Here is a 25,519-nt window from a genome sequence, read left to right on the forward strand (position 1 = left end):
CTGAAACACACAACAAGATGAAAATCAGCTCAAACCTTTAAAAATATACTCAAAGAAATGAATTCATATCAAACTTGTGCTCCACAAACCTTGAACAAACACTGTGAGAGTCCAGATGAAGATGATGATGAAGGTCATGTTGATGAAGATTGTTGTGTGTGTCAGTGATGAAGTGTTAAACTCCCAGCACTATAAACACTCTCAGAGCACTGAAACATCTCATGAATATGCAAATAAACTGATCCTGTATTCAAATGAGCTTCTAAATGAAAATTGCTTGTTCATTTCTTCCTGTCAGTCATTGTATCTGCATATCACACTGTTTAATCTTTGTTTTGTACAATTATTTTGACTGGTGTTTTATGATCTGTCAGTTTATTACAGAATTGGACTATGATTATAGATGTATTAATAACTTTAAATATTTTGATTATTCAAGATTATAGTACATGAATTAAGCACACGTATTAAGCTCAGTGTAAGGCGGACTCGTAGGAAGCGTGTAAGATCCAAATGCGAGCTTTTATTATGCAGATCCTAGTCAGACAGGCAGGGTCAATAACCAAACAAACAATGACATCCAGGGCAAAACAATAGCGTAATCCAATAAACACAGGCAGAGTCCAAAAACCAGAGAGAGCAGTCCAAAAAGTAACAAATGATCAGGACTGTGAAACTTGGCAAAAACTATGGCAATGAACTAGACAGAACTATGGCAAAAAACAAAGTAAAACAATGACTATGAAACAAAACCGTGGCAATGACAAAAACAGGAAGCTGCGAAGTATTGTTTTGCTATAGCGGACTCTACCAAGCGTTTTCCTGTTTTCATTGCCCTGTTTTTTGTTATTCACGGTTTGGTTTCTTGTCATTGTTTTCCTTTGTTTTCCCACAGTTTTGTCTAGTTCATTGCCATAGTTTTTGCCAAGTTTCTCAACCCTGTTCATTTGTCACTTTGGACTGCTCTCTCTGGTTTTTGGACTCTGCCTGTTTTGTGGATTACGATATTGTTTTGCCTTCGTCACTCTGTTTGTCTGGATACTGACCCTGCCTGTTTGACTACGATCTGTAAATAAAGCTCGCACTTGGATCTTACACGCTTCCTACGAGTCCCCGTTACACTCAGTTGGTTTGAGGGACCTTAAGAAATGTCATTATAGACAGCAGTGATACATACTGGCTTTTAAGGTGCATTGTGGGAATTTTTTGAGCATGATTGATTGAGACTCTTACTTGACTGGCTCACATGTGTGAATATTTTCATGCACAAATAATAATTTATCAATAAGTGTGAAATATAAAAAAATAGCGGGAAATTTACAACCAATTAAAATCACATGAAAAAGAAAAACCCTGATGGCCAAAATATATAACTATTAAATGTTTAAATTATAACGATAGATGTCTATTTGTCATTTTTTAATATGCTGATTTGCTGCTCAAATCATTTCTGATTCTTATTGTACATCGTGCGGCTTCATATTTTTGTAGAAACCGTGATACAATTTATTTTTCAGGATTCTTTGATGAATAGAACGTTTAAAAAAGAACAACATTTATTTAAAACAGAAATATTTTGTAACATTATTAATGCCTTTTGATCAAATCAATGCGTCTTTGCTGATAATATTACTTTCTCTCAAAAGACAAAAGTATCTCATTTTCCACATGGAAATATGATATATATTGCTCTATATTAAAAGTGATAATCCCATATGTTACGATACATAATTTTCACATACATACATACTTTAAGATACAAGTTTATAACATATATTAAATCCCCATAGCAAAAGTTCTACATGTCCATATGTTAATCTGTTATTTTTTTCTGTGGCATATGTAGCAGCCATATGTGAACATATGCAACATTATTAGAAGAACATACAAAAAAATAAAAATAAAAATAAAAAATGGATGAATAAATGGACAGGGCTACATGTACATGACATGTCCAAAAATGTTTTATACATAAACATACATATGTGTATGAGATAGATATAAATATTTGATGTTAATATATTAAATTGTTCCAGTTTAGAATAGATTTCACGTAGGTTTTACTTCGTATGTCAAAATATTTCATAGGTGGAAATATATTAAATTTGTGGATGGGTGATCTCAAAGTTTTCAACAGCAGTGTACAGGAACTAAGATTTTTTTTATTATGCAGTAGATCAACAATTACATTTACATTTACAACAAAAACAAAAAACAACAATAAGGGTTACATACAATAATCCAAAGTATATTACGTTAACTTATAGGATTTACACCATGAAAGAGTCTTGATTGCGATGGGGTTATTAGAGTTTCTTATAGAATTCACATATACATCAAAATCTTTTCTGAAAATAAAAAAGTAAGGTTTTTTTTTTTTGACCATTTACATTTATGAATGTAAAATTTTGCAAGAAATAGCAATAAATTAACAATAAGTTTACAGTGAGAAGTGTCTACATTCAAAGAGTAACCAAAAAACACAATTTTCGGAGTAATACAGAAGTTTGGAAGTAAATACTTGTTAACAAAATTAGAAAAATGAACCCAAAATACTTTACAATAAACAACGTCCCAAAATAAATGATTAATTGTTTCTTCAGACTTAAGACAAAAAGAGCAATTGGGGGAAATACTATTATTAAATTTAGCAAGTTTGTAATTTACAGTAACCAGGGCTCCCAAGTTTTGGAAAAAGATTACTATTAGAAGATTACTATTAGGGGAGGAGCCTCTCAAATATTTGCAGCAGTGGCCCCTCGGCCCCACGCAATTCTTTCAAGTTTTTACTAGAAGTTCAATTTTATCTATTGTTCAAAATTGACCAGCACAAAATAGAAATTATAACAACTGGTAAATCTGATGAAAGTCAAATTCATACAAATAAAATGTTTTATGTATTTCAAAAATATAAATGTATCAAAAATAAAAAGAAAGTTGGCCCCAAACGAGCCAACTTAACAGCAGTGCTCAGTGCACATACTGTACACATACAGTAGGATTGTAGAACTTGCCCTGAGCATGTAGCCTATGTCAAGCTGTGTGTGTGTGAGAGAGAGAGTATAGGCCTACACATTTCAATTTATGAATGGCATTTTGTATTGCAAGTGTTTTTTGCACATTTTGATGCCTTGATGACAGTGGTAGGGACTCAAACTTAACTACACTAACTAGTAATGGAATGATGTAATTTAATAACAAAATAAAATCTGTTACAGTTACTGAGAAACAATGTACAGTTAAATTACAGTTACTTATGAAAATGTTAACGATTCACACACATACAGATTTGATTTCCCAAATTGCATTGACTGGTCTAAAATATGAGACACCAATGTTTCAGGAGTTTAGGACACAGAACAGGACACATGCTTATTCAATAACTGAATTTTAGAAAAGTAATCAAATGTAATCAGTTACATTATTTTTAAAGCACTTAAAATAGTTACGCTACTTATTACATTTCAAATAGGGTAACTTGTTATCTGTAACCTATTACATTTCCAAAATAACCCTCCCAACAATGCTGACACATTTGTATTTTTTATTTATTTTTTTTTAATTTTGTCTGTCTTTTATCAGATTTACCCAGGGTGCGATTTGTGAAAAAGCGAAGGGGGGATTGCTTTTGAAAACTTTTTTTCTCTGTCCATAGGCGGAGGTTGAACCAACTCCAGTAAAACTATAGCCTAACTAAGTAACCTAATGTTAGTGTAATCTGTTAACAACGCACATTATACACCCGTCTTTTTAGGCAAATACCAGATAATGAGTGTCATCTCATGAAATGTTTTAATACGACGAAAACTGTGTCTAACGTGATCACAATTTAATAAAAACGTTGGAAGTTAGGCCTATTAATTGTAATGATTTCATTTCAAACAACGAATAAATTATATAGAGAAATCGAGCAAAGAACACAGTATCAACGGAGCTTTTTGAAACTCCGAATCAGTAAAACACTGCGTCGCAAAATGATTTCGAAGCGCTCCAGTCGGATCGCGAATCATTTGATTCAGAACGGGACTTAGGAGCGGGTTCGCGGGATGTTTTTATCACCATCGGGGATAAAAATGATTCAGCAGAGGCAGGGATGCATAGACCAGAGTGGGAGAAAAAGAGCGGGACAAGTTGTCCCTTTCTCAGCGTGAGAAATACAAGGTGTGGCGTAAGAGCGTGTGAACTGGTTGAAATGCGTGTGTCTCACGGTGAATGCGTGAGACTTGAGAGCCCTGCAGTAACTAAGATTGAACGCTGATATATGAGCCATGTAAACAATGTCACGTGCCCGTGGGAAAATATGGGCGTGTCATTAATTACTTAAGAATTAAAGCACCTGCTGTGGGAGGGGTTGGCAGGAGAGAAGGTCTTGATTTGAAATGATCTTTGGATGCTTCAAGAAATGCTTCAATGCTAAGTATTCCGTGGATAAAATAGATTTCAAGATGCAACTGAAATGGATGATTGACGCGTAAGAAGTTATTCCCACACTTAGCTCCTGTGGGAACTACTTTGGACTTTGCTTTGACTACTGGAATTAAGCAGGAGCAACGTTGACGGAGTTTGGACTTTCGGAACAACGGGATCAATGATTTTGGAAATGTTTGCTGACATCAAACCGGTAGGACATGGGTTGTAATTATTTTTTCGCTTGTGTTGCTGATGGTTTGAAATGGCTTGGCGGTTTTGTTTGCTGTTGATGTAGCGTTGTTGGTTTGTTTGGGCTTTTGTGAAAGTGTTTGAGGTGAGGAGCGTCTCATTTATTTATTTATTTATTTATTTATTTAATTTTTTTTTTTTATTATTGTTGTTTTTAATTTATTTTTTTTTTTTCGAAAAGTGTTTATTTTGGATTGTGCTCGCGTGTGTTGAACAGACGCGCTGAGATGCGCATGCAATTACGAGTAAACGTGAATCCATTGAGGAAGTTAAACTTGAGCAAGACAAATGTAAAAGAAAAGAAACAACAAAAACGAAATGTGAATGTGCTTAAAAGGATAATATCGGCCACCAAACTCATGTAAAGAAATGAGAACATTTCAGCTGTTGTCTAAACGTGAAAGCTTGATGCAAGTTTTTAAAGAGACAGTCAAAATGGATGATTCTGTGATCCTGTTATTATCCAGTGATGAGCAAACCAAACAGAATGATTGTTTCTCAAGTGTATATAAACACAGTGACACCTTTATAAAAAAGACACAAAGCAGTGGATAAGTAGAATTGAGAGCTCAAGTGATGATGCCCAAGATCAACCATTCAAATCAGCTGAGTGCTTTCTAGATGGTTCAGGAGAACAGAATGGGTCCAAAACTGAGATGATATAAATCCAAGTGACAGCATTTTTAATGCTGGAAGTAAAGGATCAAGTAAACGATCATCATCAACCTCTTCAGCATGCGATAAGGCAGAGGCTGATATAACAGCTCTGTTAAGTGAATATTTAATTAAGGAAAGACATTCAGTTGAGGAAAAAGATTAAAACACAAAAAAAACATAGGTGGAATTTGGGTTGCGAATGGAAATCGCTGCAACCATGGCAAAAGTGAAAGTACTTAAGGACTCCAATGTGCGTTAAAAGTGATGTGATGCATCATTCTGATGGAATGAATTCTTATGTTGGTAAAGGACAACGGACAACTCATACACTTAATGCTGATGCAAAATCATTTACTTGAATTGAAACTCAACAAATGGTTTCTTCAGGTGCAAAGGCAAACAAGGGGTACATTTCTCAAACCATTTATCCTCAGACAATCTCAAAATCAAGTCAGTGTGGTAATGTGAAAACAAGTGCCCACTGTCCATATGGAAATAGTTTACAATGACTTCTCAATGTATACACTCTGTTTTCTCTGATTCTGGGCATAGTTGGGTCACAGGACAAATCACAGTGTAATAGAGCTGATTTCACTCCTAACTCAGTTTTGAGCACATGTGTAGTTCCTGTGTTTGGTCTCTGTGTGTCAGTAGTGAGTGATAGTGTTTGAGCAGCTGCAGAATCAGTTCAGTCACTGTGACTCTGACTGACGGAGGTTTTTGTACGACTCTTTATCACTGTGTGAACACACCACCACTGCTGTGGTAACTCTGACAGTAATAATGTCCAGCATCTTCAGTCTGGACTCCACTGATGGTCAGAGTGAAATCACTGTTAGATCCACTGCCACTGAATCTAGATGGAGTTCCACTGTAACGATCTTTTGTTAAATATACTAGGAGTTTAGGAGCTTCTCCAGGTTTTTGTAAGTACCAGCTTAAATGGTAACGTGGTGCACTATATTCAGCCACATCTCTGCTGGTTTTACAGTTGATTTTGACTGTTTCTCCTGGTTGAGCTGCTGTCATTGAGGGACTCTGAGTGACGGTGATCTGTCCTCTACACTCTGAAACACACAAGAAGAAAATCCACTCAAAACTTTGACAGTATACTTGAAGAAATGAATTCATATCAAACGTGTGCTCCACAAACCTTGAACAAATGCTGTGAAAGTCCAGATGAAGATAATGATTAAGGTCATGTTGATGAAGATTGTTGTGTGTGTCAGTGATGAAGTGTTAAACTCACAGCACTATAAACACTCTCAGAGCACTGAAGCATTTGATGAATATGCAAATGAAGTGGTACTACATTTAAATGAGCATTTGTCATTAAGATGCTGCTTTTCTGTGTATGTGTATCAGTTTACAAGCGGATCAGGTCTTCTCATCAGATACTGGTTTGTACCTTCTCATAGTTTTGTGGATGGGGTTTATTGACAAAAGTTAATTAAACTTTCAGTTAAAACAGTACAGAATCATTCATATTGGCAAAGGTCAGAGGTCACAAGTCAAGTTGCATGTATCTGAAGTCTGAACAAACATGAATTTTACACTACAAATTTTCATTTAGTGAAACTACAAGGGCACTAGCATCACATCTCAGTCTCTAGATACATATTACTGTCCCTTTATCACCTCTTGATTTGGCTTCTTGTTAAATTTTGAAAATGAATGTCTGTTATTAACAAAAAGTGAGACAAACTACATCAGTCAGTTCTCAATCGTGTCTCTGATGTATAAGAGCACAAACTCTCAAAGCTCTGCAGATCCAATTAGTCCAGTTTCAACATATTTTTATTCTCCATGCAGAAAGTATGAATATGAGGAAATAATAAAATCACACATTTCTAAGCGTGAGAGAAGAAAAATACAAAAATATTAATCAAAGACCAACACAGCTGAATCTGTGTGTCTGTGGGTCTGATAGACTCTGCAGAGACTGGAGTTTTTGTCTGTATTTGTTATCTTGACTAATGCTTTGCTTTCTGACCTCTATGGTTATTAATAGTGACCGATTCATTCATGTTGTTTTACATCCTCCTCTGAGCAGCTGCAGTATCAGTTCAGTCACTGTGACTCTGACTGACGGAGGTTTTTGTACGACTCTTTATCACTGTGTGAACACAACATCACCCTCACATTTATTTTGAGAATTTGTTCTGCAGTAGTAACTCTGACAGTAATAATGTCCAGCATCTTCAGTCTGGACTCCACTGATGGTCAGAGTGAAATCAGTCCCAGATCCACTGCCACTGAATCTAGATGGAGTTCCTGACTCAAGCTTTTTTACATAATAAATCAGGAGTTTAGGAGATTCTCCAGGTTTCTGTAAGTACCAGGCTAAACCTTCATCGCCATCATTCCATCTGCGCACATTTGTGCTGGTTTTACAATTGATTTTGACTGTTTCTCCTGGTTGAGCTGCTGTCATTGAGGGACTCTGAGTGACAGTGATCTGTCCTCTACACTCTGAAACACACAACAAGAAGAAAATCAACTCAAAACTTTGACAGTATACTTAAAGAAATTATTCATATCAAACTTGTGCTCCACAAACCTTGAGCAAACGCTGTGAGAGTCCAGATGAAGATGATGATGAAGGTCATGTTGATGAAGATTGTTGTGTGTGTCAGTGATGAAGTGTTAAACTCACAGCACTATAAACACTCTCAGAGCACTGAAGCATCTGATCAATATGCAAACACACTCCAGATCATTTACCTGAACAAAGCCGATACAGTTTTACTATTTAGTGTCTTTGGGTCCGTGTAACGGTTTGCAGTTCTTTGTTCAATTTGCACCATCAAAATTAACCAGATAAAAATTGGCTTCAAACTTTCATTTTCCGTTTTTTTTCAAATACCTCACAAACGAATAATTGTCTCTCTGTTTAATTTTCTAGTCTACAAGTTTAGGTTGTGGCATCCGAATAAGATTTTTGAACAAACATAAAACATGACTCGTTATTCTGAATTTCCTTTTTTTTGTGTTTTGCGCTCGCGGTTGGTCCGTACCATTACCGCCGGGGGAGGGGATGGGGGATTCGTTTACAGCCTGCAGCGGACCCAGAGCGCTGCCGCTTTGTGTATAAGCAGAGTGCGATTTGCCAGTCTATGCATCCCTGCCTCAGCTGAATTATTTTTATCCCTGGTGGGGATAAAACATCCTGCGAACCTGCTTCTAAAGTCCCGATCTAAAACAAATGATTCGCAATACAGGCTTTAAAGTCCCGTTTGAATCAAATAATTCGCGATACGCGCTTTAAAGTCCTGTTTGAATCAAATGATTCGCGACACGCGCTTCAAAATTCCCGTTTTGAATCAAATGATTCGCGATACGCGCTTTAAAGTCCCGTTTGAATCAAATGATTCGCGATAGGCGCTTCAAAATTCCCGTTTTGAATCAAATGATTCGCGATACAACTCATCCATCTTTTTGCCTTCTTGTATGAAGTGTGTCTACGCCCAGTCGTTGGCAATGATGCAGATTGCGTAGCTTCTTCTGTCAAGAGCGCGCACCGCCACCTACTGTTCTTAATCTATTGTTAATCTATTTATTAATCTAGTTTATTCTGGGTCACAGCCCTGCAGTGTTTATCTTAAACCCTAGTTAAACACACCTAAAAAAAACAGAGACAGTGCTGAAGGTCAGCTAGATCTTCAAATATAAATTAAAATGTATCTAACATGAGCATACATAAAAATGAGAAGTGCATTTATAGAACATAAGGCACTTGCACTGGTAATTACACACACAAAATATCGGATAAGAAGTAGAGATCACAGTCCTCTAATGGTTTAACAAATAAAAGGGGAACAAATGTGAGCACAGGTGTCATTTATATAAGGCCTGTGAAGGTATCCTATTTGGCATGAGATTGGGTGGGTGGAGGGACTAAAAGGGCTTAGCACTTGCTCTGAGGATGCAGCACAGAAACAAAGAAAACTTTTAAATAACACCTGATTCAGCTATGAATCAGAATATTATTTGAAAACTACAGTGTGTTGGAGCAGGGATGTAACTAAACTCTGAAAGTCTGTGGTCTGGATTAGACGGCATTTCTTAAATTTGGAATATTTCTTCATGGCTATATATTCTGTCCCCTTACCTTAACCATACCCCTAAACATAAAAAAAACTCTATGCATTTTTTTGGTTTAACAAATATATGAATAAAATAAATAAGTAAAACATCATTCTGTATAACGTATAAACTAATTTAGGTTCCCACGGAGACCCATGAGTCCCCATGAGCCAGTGCGCATTCAAATTGCAGTCCCCATCGGGATAGAAAAACCCGAACACACACACACACAATATATATATATATATATATATATATATATATATATATATATATATATATATATATATATATATATATATATATGGTGCGATTTGTGGAAAAAAAGCAGAGGGGGGATGCTTTTAAAAACTATTTTCTCTCTCCATAGGCGGGGGTTGACCAAACAGTTAGTGTAATCTGTTAACAATGCACATTATATACCCGTCTTTTTAGGCAAGTACCAAGTAATGAGTGTCGCGTCATGAAATGTTTTTAATATGACTGAAACTGTCTAACGTGATCACAATTTAATAAAAACGTTGGAAGTTAGGCCTATTAATTGTAATGATTTCATTTCAAACAACGAATAAATTATGTAGATAAAGCGAGCAAACAACACAATATCAAAGGAGCTTGAAACTCCGAATCAGTAAACCACGCGAGTCGCAAAATGATTTACTGTTTCAAAGCGCTTCAGTCGGATCGCGAATCATTTGATTCAAAACGGGACTTTAAAAGCGCGTATCGTGAATCATTTGATTCAAACGGGACTTTAAGGCGCATATCGCGAATCATTTGATTCAAAACGGGACTTTAAAGCGCGTATCGTGAATTATTTGATTCAAACAGGACTTTAAAGCGCATATCGCGAATCATTTGATTCAAAACGGGACTTTAAGGCGCGTATCGCGAATTATTTGATTCAAACGGGACTTTAAAGCCCGTATTGCGAATCATTTGTTTTAGATCGGGACTTAGAAGCAGGTTCGTAGGATGTTTTTATCCCCACCAGGGATAAAAATAATTCAGCTGAGGCAGGGATGCATAGACTGGCAAATCGCACCCTGCTTATACATAAAGCGGCAGCGCTCTGGGTCCGCTGCAGGCTGTAAACGAATCCCCCATCCCCTCCCCCGGCGGTAATGGTACGGACCAACCGCGAGCGCAAAACACAAAAAAAAATGGAAAATCAGAATAACGAGTCATGTTTTATGTTTGTTCAAAAATCTTATTCGGATGCCACAACCTAAACTTGTAGACTAGAAAATTAAACAGAGAGACAATTATTCGTTTGTGAGGTATTTGAAAAAAACGGAAAATGAAAGTTTGAAGCCAATTTTTATCTGGTTAATTTTGATGGTGCAAATTGAACAAAGAACTGCAAACCGTTACACGGACCGTCTTTGCTAATACATTTTTTTTTTTTTTTTTTTTTTTTTTTTTTCCCATTTTCAGAAACAAACACTCATGATTTACTGCATGTTATTTAATTAGTTATTCTTAGTCAAGCTTCTCCCTCCAAACACTGTTTTCATGATGGGTTTCATTCAGACTTGGATTCTGAGAGCATTTAATACCTGTGTTAGAGATTTGATGTCATCCATGATGCTGTATAACAGATCAAAGGTCACTCAGTAGAGAATGAGTCTAAATCTTACTAAAGATTCATTATGAAGCAGGCAAATAGAATTATTGTAAATGTGGGGAATGTTTTTGGGACCTTTTTATGAAACCCATGATTTTAGTCATTCCATAAGTATTATTTTTAAGATGTATATTTTGTGCTGCTTTTTATAATAATCCATGTCTGATGTTGAGTGTCGTTCTCTCTTTCTCTGCTGGAGTGTGACAGAGGTTTTTGTACGACGTTTTCACTAAAATGAAGGACTGTGGTGGACTTTTGGTGGAGGAACTGAACTGGTGCTCAGACATAAATCTTCCTTAATTTAGCAGTGTGTCGCTTCTTAACTATTGTAATAGTTGAGAACAGCTGCATTTAGCAGTAAATGTGAATGAAGCTCTTGGGGTTTGAACATGGTCACTGGAGACGGAGCTGCTCTATTCTGAGACGATCAGAATCACTAAAGCTGCCAATGCAAATCTGATTTTCACCTCAAACTCACAGTTTCACTGTTTGATTGGTTCAACGCTCTGAACTGGAGCAGTTTCACTTCTGCTCATGGAGTGATGAGACAGTTATGACGTTTGAGTCATAGTTTTATAAGGCCAGTTTATCAGGGATACATTATGATTATATTAAAATATACAAAAACTGAACAGAAAATTGTGTTTTATGTTTGATTTGAAATCAGTTCAACTCAAAATTAGAGCAAAGTTGAGTTAAACCCATCTGTCACAGGACAGATCACAGTCTAATAGAGCTGATTTGACTCCTAACTGTTTTGAGCACATGTGTAGTTCCTGTGTTTGGTGTCTGTGTGTCAGTAGTGAGTGATAGTGTTTGAGCAGCTGCAGAATCAGTTCAGTCACTGTGACTCTGACTGGAGGTTTTTGTACGACTCTTTATCACTGTGTGAACACATTACCACTGTGGTAACTCTGACAGTAATAATGTCCAGCATCTTCAGTCTGGACTCCACTGATGGTCAGAGTGAAATCACTGTTTGATCCACTGCCACTGAATCTAGATGGAGTTCCTGACTGGAGCTTTTTTACATAACGAATCAGGAGTTTAGGAGCTTCTCCAGGTTTCTGTAAGTACCAGAATAAATAATCCCCATCACTATCCCTGTACGCATCTCTGCTGGTTTTACAGTTGATTTTGACTGTTTCTCCTGGTTGAGCTGCTGTCATTGAGGGACTCTGAGTGACGGTGATCTGTCCTCTACACTCTGAAACACACAACAAGAAGAAAATCAGCTCAAAACTTTGACAATATACTAGAAGACATGAATTCATATCAAACTTGTGCTCCACAAACCTTGAGCAAACACTGTGAGAGTCCAGATGAAGATGATGATGAAGGTCATGTTGATGAAGATTGTTGTGTGTGTCAGTGATGAAGTGTTAAACTCGCAGCACTATAAACACTCTCAGAGCATTGAAACATCTCATGAATGTGCAAATAAACTGATCCTGTATTCAAATGAGCTTCTAAATGAAAATTGCTTGTTCATTTCTTCCTGTCAGTCATTGTATCTGCTCATCACACTGTTTAATCTTTGTTTTGTACAATTATTTTGACTAGTGTGTTTTATGATCTGTCAGTTTATTACAGGATTGGACTATGATTATAGATGTATTAATGATTTTAAATATTATGATTATTCAAGATTTTTGTACATGAATTAAGCACATGTATTTAGCTCAGTTGGTTTGAGGGACCTTAAGAAATGTCATTACAGACAGCAGTGATACATACTGGCTTTTAAGGTACATTGTGGGAATTTTTTGAGCATGATTGATTGAGACACTCTTACTTGACTGACTCACATGTGTGAATATTTTCATGCACAAATAATAATTTATCAATAAGTGTAAAATATAAAAAAAATAGCAGGAAATTTACAACCAATTAAAATCACATGAAAAAGAAAAACCCTGATGGCCGAAATATATAACTATTAAATGTTTAAATAATAACGATAAATGTTTGTCATTTTTTTCTATATGCTGATTTGCTGCTCAAATCATTTCTGATTATTATTGTACATCGTGCGGCTTCATATTTTTGTGGAAACTGTGATACAATTTATTTTTCAGGATTCTTTGATGAATAGAATGTTTAAAAGAATAGCATTTATTTAAAATAGAAATATTTTGTAACATTATTAATGCTTTTTAATCAAATTAATGCGTCTTTGCTGATAATATTACTTTCTCTCAAAAGACAAAAATATCTCATTTTCCTTTCCACATGGAAATATGATAACATATTGTTCTGTATTAATTTTGATAATCCCATTTGTTAAGATACATAATTTTCACATACATACAACCCCATAGCAAAAGTTCTACATGTCCATATGTTAATCTATGTTATTTTTTTTCTGTGGTATATGTAGCAACCATATGTGAACATATGCAACATTATTAGAAGAACATACAAAAAAATAAAATAAAATAAATAAAAATAAAAATAAAAAATAAAAGTGGATGAATAAATGGACAGGGCTACATGTACATGACATGTCCAAAAATGTTTTATACATAAACATACATATGTGTATGAGATAGATATAAATATTTGATGTTAATATATTCAATTGTTCCAATTTAGAATAGATTTCACGTAGGTTTTACTTCTTATGTCAAAATATTTAATAGGTGGAAATATATTAAATTTGTGGATGGGTGATCTCAAAGTTTTCAACAGCAGTGTACAGGAACTAAGATTTTTTTTATTATTATTATTATGCAGTAGATCAACAATTACATTTACATTTACAACAACAAAACAAAAAACAAAAAACAACAATAATCCAAAGGTTACTTATAGAATTTACAATAAGAGTCTTGATTGCGATGGGGTTATTAAGTTTCTTATATATTCACATATACATCAAAATCTTTTCTGAAAATTTAGCTTTGAATTTACATTTTTGTAATTTACAATAAATTAATAATAAGTTTACAGTAAGAAGAGTAACCAAAAAACACAATTTTGGGAGTTATACTGATAAATATGAGCCATAAACACAGTCCCAAAATAAATGATTAATTGTTTCTTCAGACTTAAGACAAAAAGAGTGACCGTAATTTACAGTAACTAAGGAAAATATGGGTGATGTCATTGGGAAAATTACGTGTCATTAATTAATTAAGAATTAAAGCACCTGCTGTGGGAGGGGTTGGCAGGAGAGAAGGCCTTGATTCAAAATAATCTTCCGATGCTTCAAGAAATGACTTGCACTTATCTCCTGTGGGAACTCCTTTGGACTTTGTTTCGACTACTGGAATTAAGCAGGAGCAACGTTGACAGAGTTTGGACTTTCGGAACAACGGGATCAATGATTTTGGATGTTTCCTGACATCAAACCGGTAGGACATGGGTTGTAATTATTTTTTTTCGCTTGTGTTGCTGATGGTTTGAAATGGCTTGGCGGTTTTGTTTGCTGTTGATGTAGCGTTGTTGGTTTGTTTGAGCCGTTGTTTGGGCTTTTGTGAAAGTGTTTGAGGTGAGGAGCGTCTTTTTTTTTTTTTTTTTTTTTTTTTTTTTTTAATTTATTTTATTTTAATTTTTTATTTTATTTTATTATTTATTTTGTTACTTTTTTTATTTATTTATTTATTTATTTATTTATTTTTTCGAAAAGTGTTTGTTTTGGATTGTGCTCAGGTGTGTTAAACAGACGCGCTGAGATGCCCATGCAATTACGAGTAAACGTGAACCCAGTGCGGAAGTTGAACTGGAGCAGGACAAATGTAAAGAAAAGAAAAGACAAAAACGAAATGTGAATGTGCTTAAAAGGTTAACACCGGCCACCAAACAACTCATGTAAAGAAATGAGAACATTTCAGCTGTTGTCTAAACTTGAAAGCTTTAAAGAGACAGTCAAAATTGGTGATTCTGTGATCCTGTTATTATCCAGTGATGAGCAAACCAAACAGAATGGTTGTTTCTCAAGTGTATATAAACACTGACATCTTTATAAAAGACACAAAGCAGTGGATGCCCAAGATCAACCATTCGAATCAGCTGAGTGCTTTCTAGATGGTTCAGGAGAACAGAATGTGTCTGAAATTTCAATGCATAACTGAGATGATACAAATCCGTGTGTGACAGCATTTTTAATGCTGGAAGTAAAGGATCAAGTAAACGATCATCATCAACCTCTTCAGCATGCAATAAGGCAGAGGCCGATATAACAGCTCTGTTAAATGAATATTTAATTAAGGAAAGACATTCAACTGAGGAAAAAGATTAAAACATAAAAAAATAAGGGGAATTTGGGTTGCGAATGGAAATTGCTGCAACTATGGCAAAAGTGAAAGTACTTAAGGGCTCCAGTGTGCGTTAAAAGTGATGTGATGCATCATTTGATCAAATGAATTCTTATGTTGGTAAAGGACAACGGACAACCCATACACTTAATGCTGATGCAAAATCATTTACTTGAATTGAAACTCAACAAATGGTTTCTTCAGGTGCAAAGGCAAACAAGGGGTACATTTTTCAAACCATTTATCCTCAGACAATCTAAATCAAGTCGGTTTGGTAATGTGAAAACAAGTGCCCACTGTCCATATGGAAATGGTTCACAATGACTTATCAATGTATACACTCTGTTTTCTCTGATTCTGGGCATAGTTAGGTCACAGGACAGATCACAGTCTAATAGAGCTGATTTCACTCCTAACTCAGTTTTGAGCACATGTGTAGTTCCTGTGTTTGGTCTCTGTGTGTCAGTAGTTAGTGATAGTGTTTGAGCAGCTGCAGTATCAGTTCAGTCACTGTGACTCTGACTGACGGAGGTTTTTGTACGACTCTTTATCACTGTGTGAACACATCTTTACTGTTGATTTCATGGTAACTCTGACAGTAATAATGTCCAGCATCTTCAGTCTGGACTCCACTGATGGTCAGAGTGAAATCACTTTTAGATCCGCTAATACCGAATCTAGATGGAGTTCCTGACTGGACACTGAGACTATCAGGAAAGAGAAGTGTAGGAGCTTCTCCAGGTTTTTGTAAGTACCAGGCTAAGTATTCATACCCATTACCATGCCTGTACACGTCTCTGCTGGTTTTACAGTTGATTTTGACTGTTTCTCCTGGTTGAGCTGCTGTCATTGAGGGACTCTGAGTGACAGTGATCTGTCCTCTACACTCTGAAACACACAACAAGATGAAAATCAGCTCAAAACTTTGACAGTATACTTGAAGAAATGAATTCATATCACACTTGTGCTCCACAAACCTTGAGCAAATGCTGTGAGAGTCCAGATGAAGATGATGATGAAGGTCATGTTGATGAAGATTGTTGTGTGTGTCAGTGATGAAGTGTTAAACTCACAGCACTATAAACACTCTCAGAGCACTGAAGCATCTGATCAATATGCAAACACACTCCAGATCATTTACCTGGAGATACACCGTTTTCTCATTTAATAATTCTGTTTACAGTTTTTAGAAACACTCATGATTTACTCTTATTTTAGGTCAAGCTTTTCTGTTTTAATGATCAGTTTTATTCAGACTATAATGCTTAAAGCAATTAATGTTGATCATGTTTGATGTTTGACAGAGTTATAAATGCATGAAGAGCACTGAAGTGTGTGTCGCTCATATAAAACAGACTCCCTATACAAATGCTTCAGTAGTAAACCGTTTAAAGTTGATTTAATATGCTTTTACACTGAACAGGAGAATAACTGATGTGCTGTTGTGCTCACAATGTGCTCACTGGTTGTGGTACTTAAGATATTGTTTCTAATTTAGTGTTTCTATAAAAAAAAAAGGTGGAAAAAATGATACTGAAAAGATAACAAAATTACTGTTAATTCTACTATTAATAATAACAATATAAAATGCACTAAGGATTAGTGAGCTGTTGGGTTCATGAATATTAATCACGTTTCTTTCACTTGAACTGATTTGCTGAATTCAAAATGCTGTTAATATCCGCAGGTAATCATTTTATTGCAAAATATACATTTATGATGTTGATACCCTCTGTGGTTTGAAATGCACAGGTGGCCTTTTATGTTTACTCTGAATAAAATAAATTAAAACCACAGGTGAATAGAATTTTACAGACTACAGGTAGCTTGTGCTGGCCTGAATTTTTACATTTTTTTCTGTTAAAAAATAAATGATTGGGGGCCAGGATGTTCTCAGACTGCAGAATAAGCTCCATCTGCTGGCCTCACAAACACCTCTTCCAGCAGCAGCCTGTTCTACCCTGAAGGTCTCCCATCCGGGTACAGACCAGATGCAACCCTGCTGAGCTTCACTGGGTGTGCAGGAGAAAGCTGCAGGTTGGTACTAGCGTCCCATATGTTGGCCCAGAGCTTTCCAGGAACAGAGACATTGATGGACTTTTGGTCTAGTTGTTGCTCTTAACGAATGCTTTGACTGCTATTGTTATTTAGGGTGATGGATTCACTTAGGTGATTTTATTTCAGATGCATGTGTGACAATGTTGTTTTACATCCTCCTTTGAGCAGAATCAGTTCAGTCACTGTGACTCTGACTGACGGAGGTTTTTGTACGACACTTTATCACTGTGTGAACACAGTTACTACTGATGAGTGTGCACTCTGACAGTAATAATGTCCAGCATCTTCAGTCTGGACTCCACTGATGGTCAGAGTGAAATCAGTCCCAGATCCACTGCCACTGAATCTAGATGGAGTTCCTGACTGGAGGCTGTTTACATAATAAATCAGGAGTTTAGGAGCTTCTCCAGGTTTCTGTAAGTACCAGGCCACACATTGGGTTGCCAAAATATTTACTGTACACAGCTCATCTCAACATTTTTACAGTTGCAGTTTTTTGAAGGTTTCTTTGTGACTGTGATCATTTACACTCTGAAAAACAAACATTTATCTGTCCATAAACAATATGAAATTTAACAATTATAAATATTATTTAAGAAATATAGTTTATTTCAAATATATACTATTCACCTTGTAGTATAAAGCAGTATAAAAGTGTCCAGATGAAGATGATGATGAAGGTCATGTTGATGAAGATTGTTGTGTGTGTCAGTGATGAAGTGTTAAACTCACAGCACTATAAACACTCTCAGAGCACTGAAGCATCTGATCAATATGCAAACACACTCCAGATCATTTACCTGAAGACAGTCACTCATTAACAGACACAAAATACAATTACTGAAGTGAGGAAAAAAAAAAACCTTTCAAAATTTTATATCTTCTAATACCAAACTGTTACAAATTGTATCAGATCATTCACTTCTGAATAAATCTGCAAGACCAATTTTAGTATATTATCCTGACTCTCTCCTGTGAGACTTTGAGAATATTTTTGACTTTTTGGTTTTTAATATGGTTTCACTTTATTTTGATGGTCCCTTTAACATATTCTGTTGACTATAAGTAATGTTGCACCTACACATTTACTAATTCTCACTAGAGTGTTAGTAGAGTATTGCTAGATGGGGTTAGATTAAGTTGACATGTACTTGCAAAGTTACTGTCATTTGAGAGACCATCACAATAAAGAGTTAGCAGATATTAAGCAGACAGTCTACTAATACTCTAATGAGAGTTAATTCACATGTAGATGCAACGTTACTTATTGTCAACAGAATGTTCCATAGGGACCATCAAAATAAAGTGTTACCTTTAATATATATATATATATATATATATATATATATATAATCTTCACTCAATGGAGCATGAAAACACTTACAGATTCCTGATGAAACAAGAATATGGCCAAATTATGAACAGATATAATGTTAGATTTTTTAACATATTAGATTAACATATTTAGCAAGCAAGAAACTCTTGTGAGAAAATTTACATTGTTGAGTGAGTGATGAATCATGAGTGTTTGAGCAGCTGCAGAATCAGTTCAGTCACTGTGACTCTGACTGACGGAGGTTTTTGTACGACTCTTTATCACTGTGTGAACACACCACCACTGTGGTAACTCTGACAGTAATAATGTCCAGTATCTTCAGTCTGGACTCCACTGATGGTCAGAGTGAAATGACTGTTAGATCCACTGCCACTGAATCTAGATGGAGTTCCTGACTGGCGGCTGCTTGTTCCACAAATCAGGTTTTTAGGAACTTCTCCAGGTTTCTTTAAGAACCATCTAACATCATGTTGTACTTTATTATGACAGCAGTACGGATTAATGTGATGATGATGACTGTTGATAGTGTTTGAGCAGATGCAGTATCATTTCTGTGACTTTGACTGACAGAGGTTTTTGTACGACTCTTTATCACTGTGTGAAAATATGTATATTGTTTATGTAGTGGTAACTCTGACAGTAATAATGTCCAGCATCTTCAGTCTGGACTCCACTGATGGTCAGAGTGAAATCAGATTTAGATCCACTGCCACTGAATCTAGATGGAGTTCCTGACTGGAGGTCATTTATTTCATGAATCATGAGTTTTGGAGCTTCTCCAGGTTTCTGTAAGTACCAGGCTAAAGGTTGATAATCCCAACTCTGGTAAACTTCAGAACTGGTTTTACAGGACATGGTAACTGTGTCTCCTAGATGAACAGATTTCAGTGCAGGTGTCTGAGTGACTGTCACTTCACCTCTTGATTCTACAGTATATTAAGAAAAAATAATAAACATTTAAAATTAGACGTGTTGAGGAACAATATTATAACAAAGATGATCAGTTAGAATAAAAAAAAAGAATAGGAAAGTTTATTTCCTAACCTGTTGTGGCGTCACTAGTGTTCTCTGTGCTGCCTTTTTGTTTTTTGTTTTTTTCCCCCCTCCGTTACTCCGCCCACAAAAATATGACGAATTAAGGAAGACCAATTAGGTGAACGTGTGTATATAGTATACGGTTTAGAGACCGGAAGGAAGGTCGTACCGGCACTTGTGGTTCACGTTCCCTCGGGAGGCAGCTCTTGCGGGTGGATTTGGTGGATTTCCGGGGATGGTGGAAGAGGTGTGCTACCTGGTTTAGCCTGTTGACAAAGGACATTTTGCCTGTGGATGTCTCGTTGGTTATCTGGGATTTAACAGGAGGTGTTCGCCATACTTCGAGAATCGGCGTTTTGGAGTCGGGAAAAAGGAGCCGAAACAGGCCGATGTCGCCGATGTTCCCGAGTTACTCACTCCTAGCAATCTGTGCTGCCAGCTTGGTTTTTGTTTAAACTCAAGTAAAGTTTGAGTGCTAGCGTCACTTACCGAGAAACGTGGTCTAGCGGTTCGGACACAGCGTCATCACACGGGTGACCCGGGTTCGCTTCCCGCGTCCGACGGACTTTGTGTTTTTTTTGTTTTTTATAAATAAATTAACTTTTTGGCCAACCACCTTTACACTGTAAAATAGTAACAAGAGAAGATCCAGAGGAAGATGTTGATGAAGCTCATGATTGCTGTTGGTTTTTGGATTCTCTGAGTTCAAACTCACAGAGCTATAAAACCTCCTGAAGCTTGTGCTGCAATGCAAATAGTCTCTATGTAAATCTGTGTACAGGTTACAGCAGATGATACATGTAAAACATAACAGTGTTTAGGACTTTTTCTCATGTTATGAGTCAAAAACACTGAATCGTGTCTGAAGCTACAGACATTCTGATGATTCACATGACAGAGTTTTATCACCAAGAGAAATAATTATGTCACTGGTCTCTATGAGGAAGCAAAGGTCATTTCAGAGGTACAGGCCATTAAAACATATTAAAATTACATTAGTCATTAAAATGCAATGATAATATAGAAACCCCAAATGTAGATTTTTTTAATAAATATGATCAATATATATAATTACAAATTATATCATCTTTAATAACTTGAGATGAAGGAGCTTCTTGAGAAACTGCTCAATAACATGTTTATGTTGCTGGTGCTACACAATGGCATTACTGTTTGACTATAATAAGATGAGTGTACTGTACAAAATCAAAACAACATATTACGCCATTATTGTTTGTTTGAATTTGTCAATTTACACATTGCTTTCTCTGATTCTGAGCATAGTTGAGTCTAATCCGTCGGTCACGTCTGTCACAATCTAACAGTGCGGATTTGATTCCTAACTCAGTTTTGAGCACATGTGTAGTTCCTGTGTTTGGTCTCTGTGTGTCAGTAGTGAGTGATAGTGTTTGAGCAGCTGCAGAATCAGTTCAGTCACTGTGACTCTGACTGACGGAGGTTTTTGTACGACTCTTTATCACTGTGTGAACACATCACCACTGTGGTAACTCTGACAGTAATAATGTCCAGCATCTTCAGTCTGGACTCCACTGATGGTCAGAGTGAAATCACTGTTAGATCCACTGCCACTGAATCTAGATGGAGTTCCTGACTGGCGAGTGTTTACACGACGAATCAGGAGTTTAGGAGCTTCTCCAGGTTTCTGTAAGTACCAGGCCACACATGGTGGGGTGCAAGCTGGAGCAGTACTGAGTTTACAGCTCATCTCAACATTTTCTCCTGGTCTGGCAGTTTTCACTGGAGTCTGAGTGACTGTGATCTGAGCTTTACACCCTGAAAAATAAACATTTATGAGTCCATAAATATATATTATATAACATATTCTAAAATTATTATTATTATTATTAATTAATATTGTTAATTTCAACTATACAGTATATTGTACTATTCACCTTGTAGTATAAAGCAGTATGAAAGTGTCCAGATGAAGATGATGATGAAGGTCATGTTGATGAAGGTTGTTGCGTGTGTCAGTGATGAAGTGTTAAACTCACAGCACTATAAACACTCTCAGAGCACTGAAGCATCTGATCAATATGCAAACACACTCCAGATCATTTACCTGAAGACAATCACTCATTAACCATTAACAGACACAAAATACAATTGATGAAATAATAATAATAATAATAATAATAATAATATATATATATATATATATATATATATATAATATCTTCTAATAGCCAAGCTGTTAAAATTAAATCAGATCATTCACTTCTGAATAAATCTACATGACCAGCTTTAGTATATTATTCTGACTCTCTCCTGTGAGACTTTGAGAATATTTCTGACTATAGTTGAATAGAAACATGACTGTTAATTTCTACATTTTATGTCAATTCCATGAATGTTCTTGTCAATCACTGAATGAGTGTCACACATAATCACACATTAATTTTTTCATAAATTTAGGTTCATGCTTTAGTGATAATGCTACGGCAAAAAGCAGATGAAGTAAATGAAGGTAATTTGTGCTGTGAGTGGATGTGTTTGTTGGAGACTCAGTTGATGTGTGTTTGTGCAGTTAGTGAAGTTTTCAGGAGGTTTTTGTTCAGCTGCTCTATTAGTTTGTATCACTGTGGGTCACTTTCGGCAGCGGCACCAAACTGGATGTTGGCAGTAAGTAAATTATCATATAATTTTATTAATACAACAACTGACTGTTAAACACTTTGTTGCTCTATAGGCTGTTTTTTTTATATTTATATATTTTATTTTTATTTATTTTTATTTTTAGTTCACATTGAATGTTTGGCAGTCAATATCGTAAAGATAGTTTTCATTATGAAAACGTCTTTGTTTTCATCAGTGAACTATAATCTTCTCTGTTATTTCTTGATAACATGATTTTATGCGTTTTCAGAGCTTCAGCACTTTTTTTACCCTCATTGATAATTAAATTCTAAAAGGCTAAATATGAAATAAAATGAAAAATAAAAGTGAAATAAAATTTACATGCGGTTGTCATTTTGGCACCACTTTGTTTTTACTAGAAAATTCAAGACAAGATAAAACTTAAATTTTCAGATTAGTGTGTTTATTAAGTACAGCCTACAAACTGGAAATTATGGATCCTTGATTTCTATATTTGTTAATATTTGTATATGTACTAAGTTACTTTTAGACTTATAGTAAACATGCCAGGCAAAAGTTTTGTCATGCTACCTTAAAAAAATTGCAATAAATTCCTGCAGTTATGATGTTTATTCACATCTGATCTTTGATGTTTTTAATCAGAGTGACTAACATTGAAGTTGATAATGAAAATGACTCTTCAAATCAGTTTCACCAAATGTTTGTTGCTTTGCTGATCACAGGCTTTGTAAAAGTTCATTCATGTGACTTGCAATTTAATATTGTTTAAATGGCCATCATTTGTTTTGAATTGTATGAATTTTTCAACATTTTTTGAAAACCTGAAAGGCGTGAAATGCTTTCTTCTTCACTGAGTTGACTCTTGTGTGTTTGTCAGGCGTCACTCGTCCTAAATTGAGCATCCTGCCGCCCTCCAGTGCAGAGATCTCCTCAAAGAAGACAGCGACACTGGTGTGTGTGTGGCCAACAAGGGCTTCCCGTCAGACTGGAGCCTGAGCTGGAAGGTGGACGGGAGCAGCAGGTCTCAGGAGAGCAGCGCTGGGCTCCTGGAGAAGGACGGTCTGTACAGCTGGAGCAGCAGCCTGACTCTCTCTGAGCAGGAGTGGATGGAGAGCGTCTCAGTGAGCTGTGAGGCCACACGGAGCGGCCAGCCTGCGCTCACTGGACACGTGACCAGACATCAGTGTTCAGAGTAGATCTGCTGCTCTTCTCACTCATGTCTCACATGGAGACTAACAGCACATGAGCGACTCCTTCATTCTCCACATCCAGCTTCAGTCGCTCTCATCTTATGATTTTATTACGATTCAATCAATAAATAAACTTGTAACTTTGTCTTAGAGTTTTGTGTAATTTTTGTTTCAGGTCTTTCATTGGATCAGGGCTTTAGCTCACATTTTATAAATAAACTTCACTCAATGGACCATGAAAACACCTGCAGATTCGTGATAAATAGATAAAATGTATATCTCACAGATATAGTGTTAGATAATTGTAATAAGATAAAGAGTGTTGTAGATTAATTTAAGTATTTACAGTGTGATATGAATTATTAATGAATGCTAAATATTACATTTAAAATACATGAAAATCTACAGTGTTGAGTGAGTGAAAGTGTTTGAGCTGCAGAATCAGTTCAGTCACTGTGACTCTGACTGACAGAGGTTTTTGTACGACTCTTTATCACTGTGTGAACACCCAGTTACTGTTGATGCTGTGGTAACTCTGACAGTAATAATGTCCAGCATCTTCAGTCTGGACTCCACTGATGGTCAGAGTGAAATCACTGTTAGATCCACTGCCACTGAATCTAGATGGAGTTCCTGACTGGAGGCGGTTAGCATAATAAATCAGGAGTTTAGGAGCTTCTCCAGATTTCAGTAAGTACCAGGCTAACTCTTCATTCCCACTACTCCATCTTTGCACATTTCTGCTGGTTTTACAGTTGATTTTGACTGTTTCTCCTGGTTGAGCTGCTGTCATTGAGGGACTCTGAGTGACAGTGATCTGTCCTCTACACTCTGAAATGCACAATAACAAAATTTACTGAAAAATGTAATATAATCCTTGAGAAAATGTATTCATATCAACCTTGTCTCCACAAACCTTGAACAAATGCTGTGAGAGTCCAGATGAAGATGATGATGAAGGTCATGTTGATGAAGATTGTTGTGTGTGTCAGTGATGAAGTGTTAAACTCACAGCACTATAAACACTCTCAGAGCACTGAAGCATCTGATCAATATGCAAACACACTCCAGATCATTTACCTGAGTTTGTATCACTGTGGGTCACTTTCGGCAGCGGCACCAAACTGGATGTTGGCAGTAAGTAAATTATCATATAATTTTATTAATACAACAACTGACTGTTAAACACTTTGTTGCTCTATAGGCTGTTTTTTTTATATTTATATATTTTATTTTTATTTATTTTTATTTTTAGTTCACATTGAATGTTTGGCAGTCAATATCGTAAAGATAGTTTTCATTATGAAAACGTCTTTGTTTTCATCAGTGAACTATAATCTTCTCTGTTATTTCTTGATAACATGATTTTATGCGTTTTCAGAGCTTCAGCACTTTTTTTACCCTCATTGATAATTAAATTCTAAAAGGCTAAATATGAAATAAAATGAAAAATAAAAGTGAAATAAAATTTACATGCGGTTGTCATTTTGGCACCACTTTGTTTTTACTAGAAAATTCAAGACAAGATAAAACTTAAATTTTCAGATTAGTGTGTTTATTAAGTACAGCCTACAAACTGGAAATTATGGATCCTTGATTTCTATATTTGTTAATATTTGTATATGTACTAAGTTACTTTTAGACTTATAGTAAACATGCCAGGCAAAAGTTTTGTCATGCTACCTTAAAAAATTGCAATAAATTCCTGCAGTTATGATGTTTATTCACATCTGATCTTTGATGTTTTTAATCAGAGTGACTAACATTGAAGTTGATAATGAAAATGACTCTTCAAATCAGTTTCACCAAATGTTTGTTGCTTTGCTGATCACAGGCTTTGTAAAAGTTCATTCATGTGACTTGCAATTTAATATTGTTTAAATGGCCATCATTTGTTTTGAATTGTATGAATTTTTCAACATTTTTTGAAAACCTGAAAGGCGTGAAATGCTTTCTTCTTCACTGAGTTGACTCTTGTGTGTTTGTCAGGCGT

General features: G+C 35.8%; 1 pseudogene and 5 gene segments (V, D, J or C); 1 reads left to right on the forward strand and 5 right to left on the reverse strand.

The window, feature by feature from the left end:
• LOC127158840 (Ig kappa chain V region 3368-like) overlaps positions 1 to 16,425 on the reverse strand; it is a 40,954-nt gene extending 24,529 nt beyond the window's left edge. Inside the window, 1 exon segment of the V gene segment in view lies at positions 16,266 to 16,425. Coding sequence covers positions 16,266 to 16,314 — 49 coding nt within the window.
• LOC127158839 (immunoglobulin kappa variable 4-1-like) lies at positions 7,412 to 8,037 on the reverse strand. The segment is given in 2 exon segments: positions 7,412 to 7,788; positions 7,877 to 8,037. Coding segments are annotated over 2 exon segments (408 nt in total).
• Positions 11,899 to 12,412, reverse strand: LOC127158844 (probable non-functional immunoglobulin kappa variable 6D-41). The segment is given in 2 exon segments: positions 11,899 to 12,236; positions 12,326 to 12,412. Coding segments are annotated over 2 exon segments (375 nt in total).
• Positions 16,426 to 21,078: 4,653 nt separating the features above from the next.
• LOC127158847 (immunoglobulin kappa variable 1-8-like) lies at positions 21,079 to 21,702 on the reverse strand. The segment is given in 2 exon segments: positions 21,079 to 21,511; positions 21,631 to 21,702. Coding segments are annotated over 2 exon segments (372 nt in total).
• Positions 21,703 to 22,171: 469 nt separating this feature from the next.
• On the forward strand, positions 22,172 to 23,620 carry LOC127158848 (Ig lambda chain C region-like; annotated as a pseudogene).
• Positions 23,621 to 24,019: 399 nt separating this feature from the next.
• Positions 24,020 to 24,593, reverse strand: LOC127158841 (immunoglobulin kappa variable 4-1-like). The segment is given in 2 exon segments: positions 24,020 to 24,357; positions 24,443 to 24,593. Coding segments are annotated over 2 exon segments (387 nt in total).
• Between the last annotated feature and the right edge of the window lie 926 nt (positions 24,594 to 25,519).

This window comes from Labeo rohita, unplaced genomic scaffold (assembly GCF_022985175.1).
Source record: "Labeo rohita strain BAU-BD-2019 unplaced genomic scaffold, IGBB_LRoh.1.0 scaffold_173, whole genome shotgun sequence".
Taxonomy (NCBI): Eukaryota; Metazoa; Chordata; class Actinopteri; order Cypriniformes; family Cyprinidae; genus Labeo; species Labeo rohita.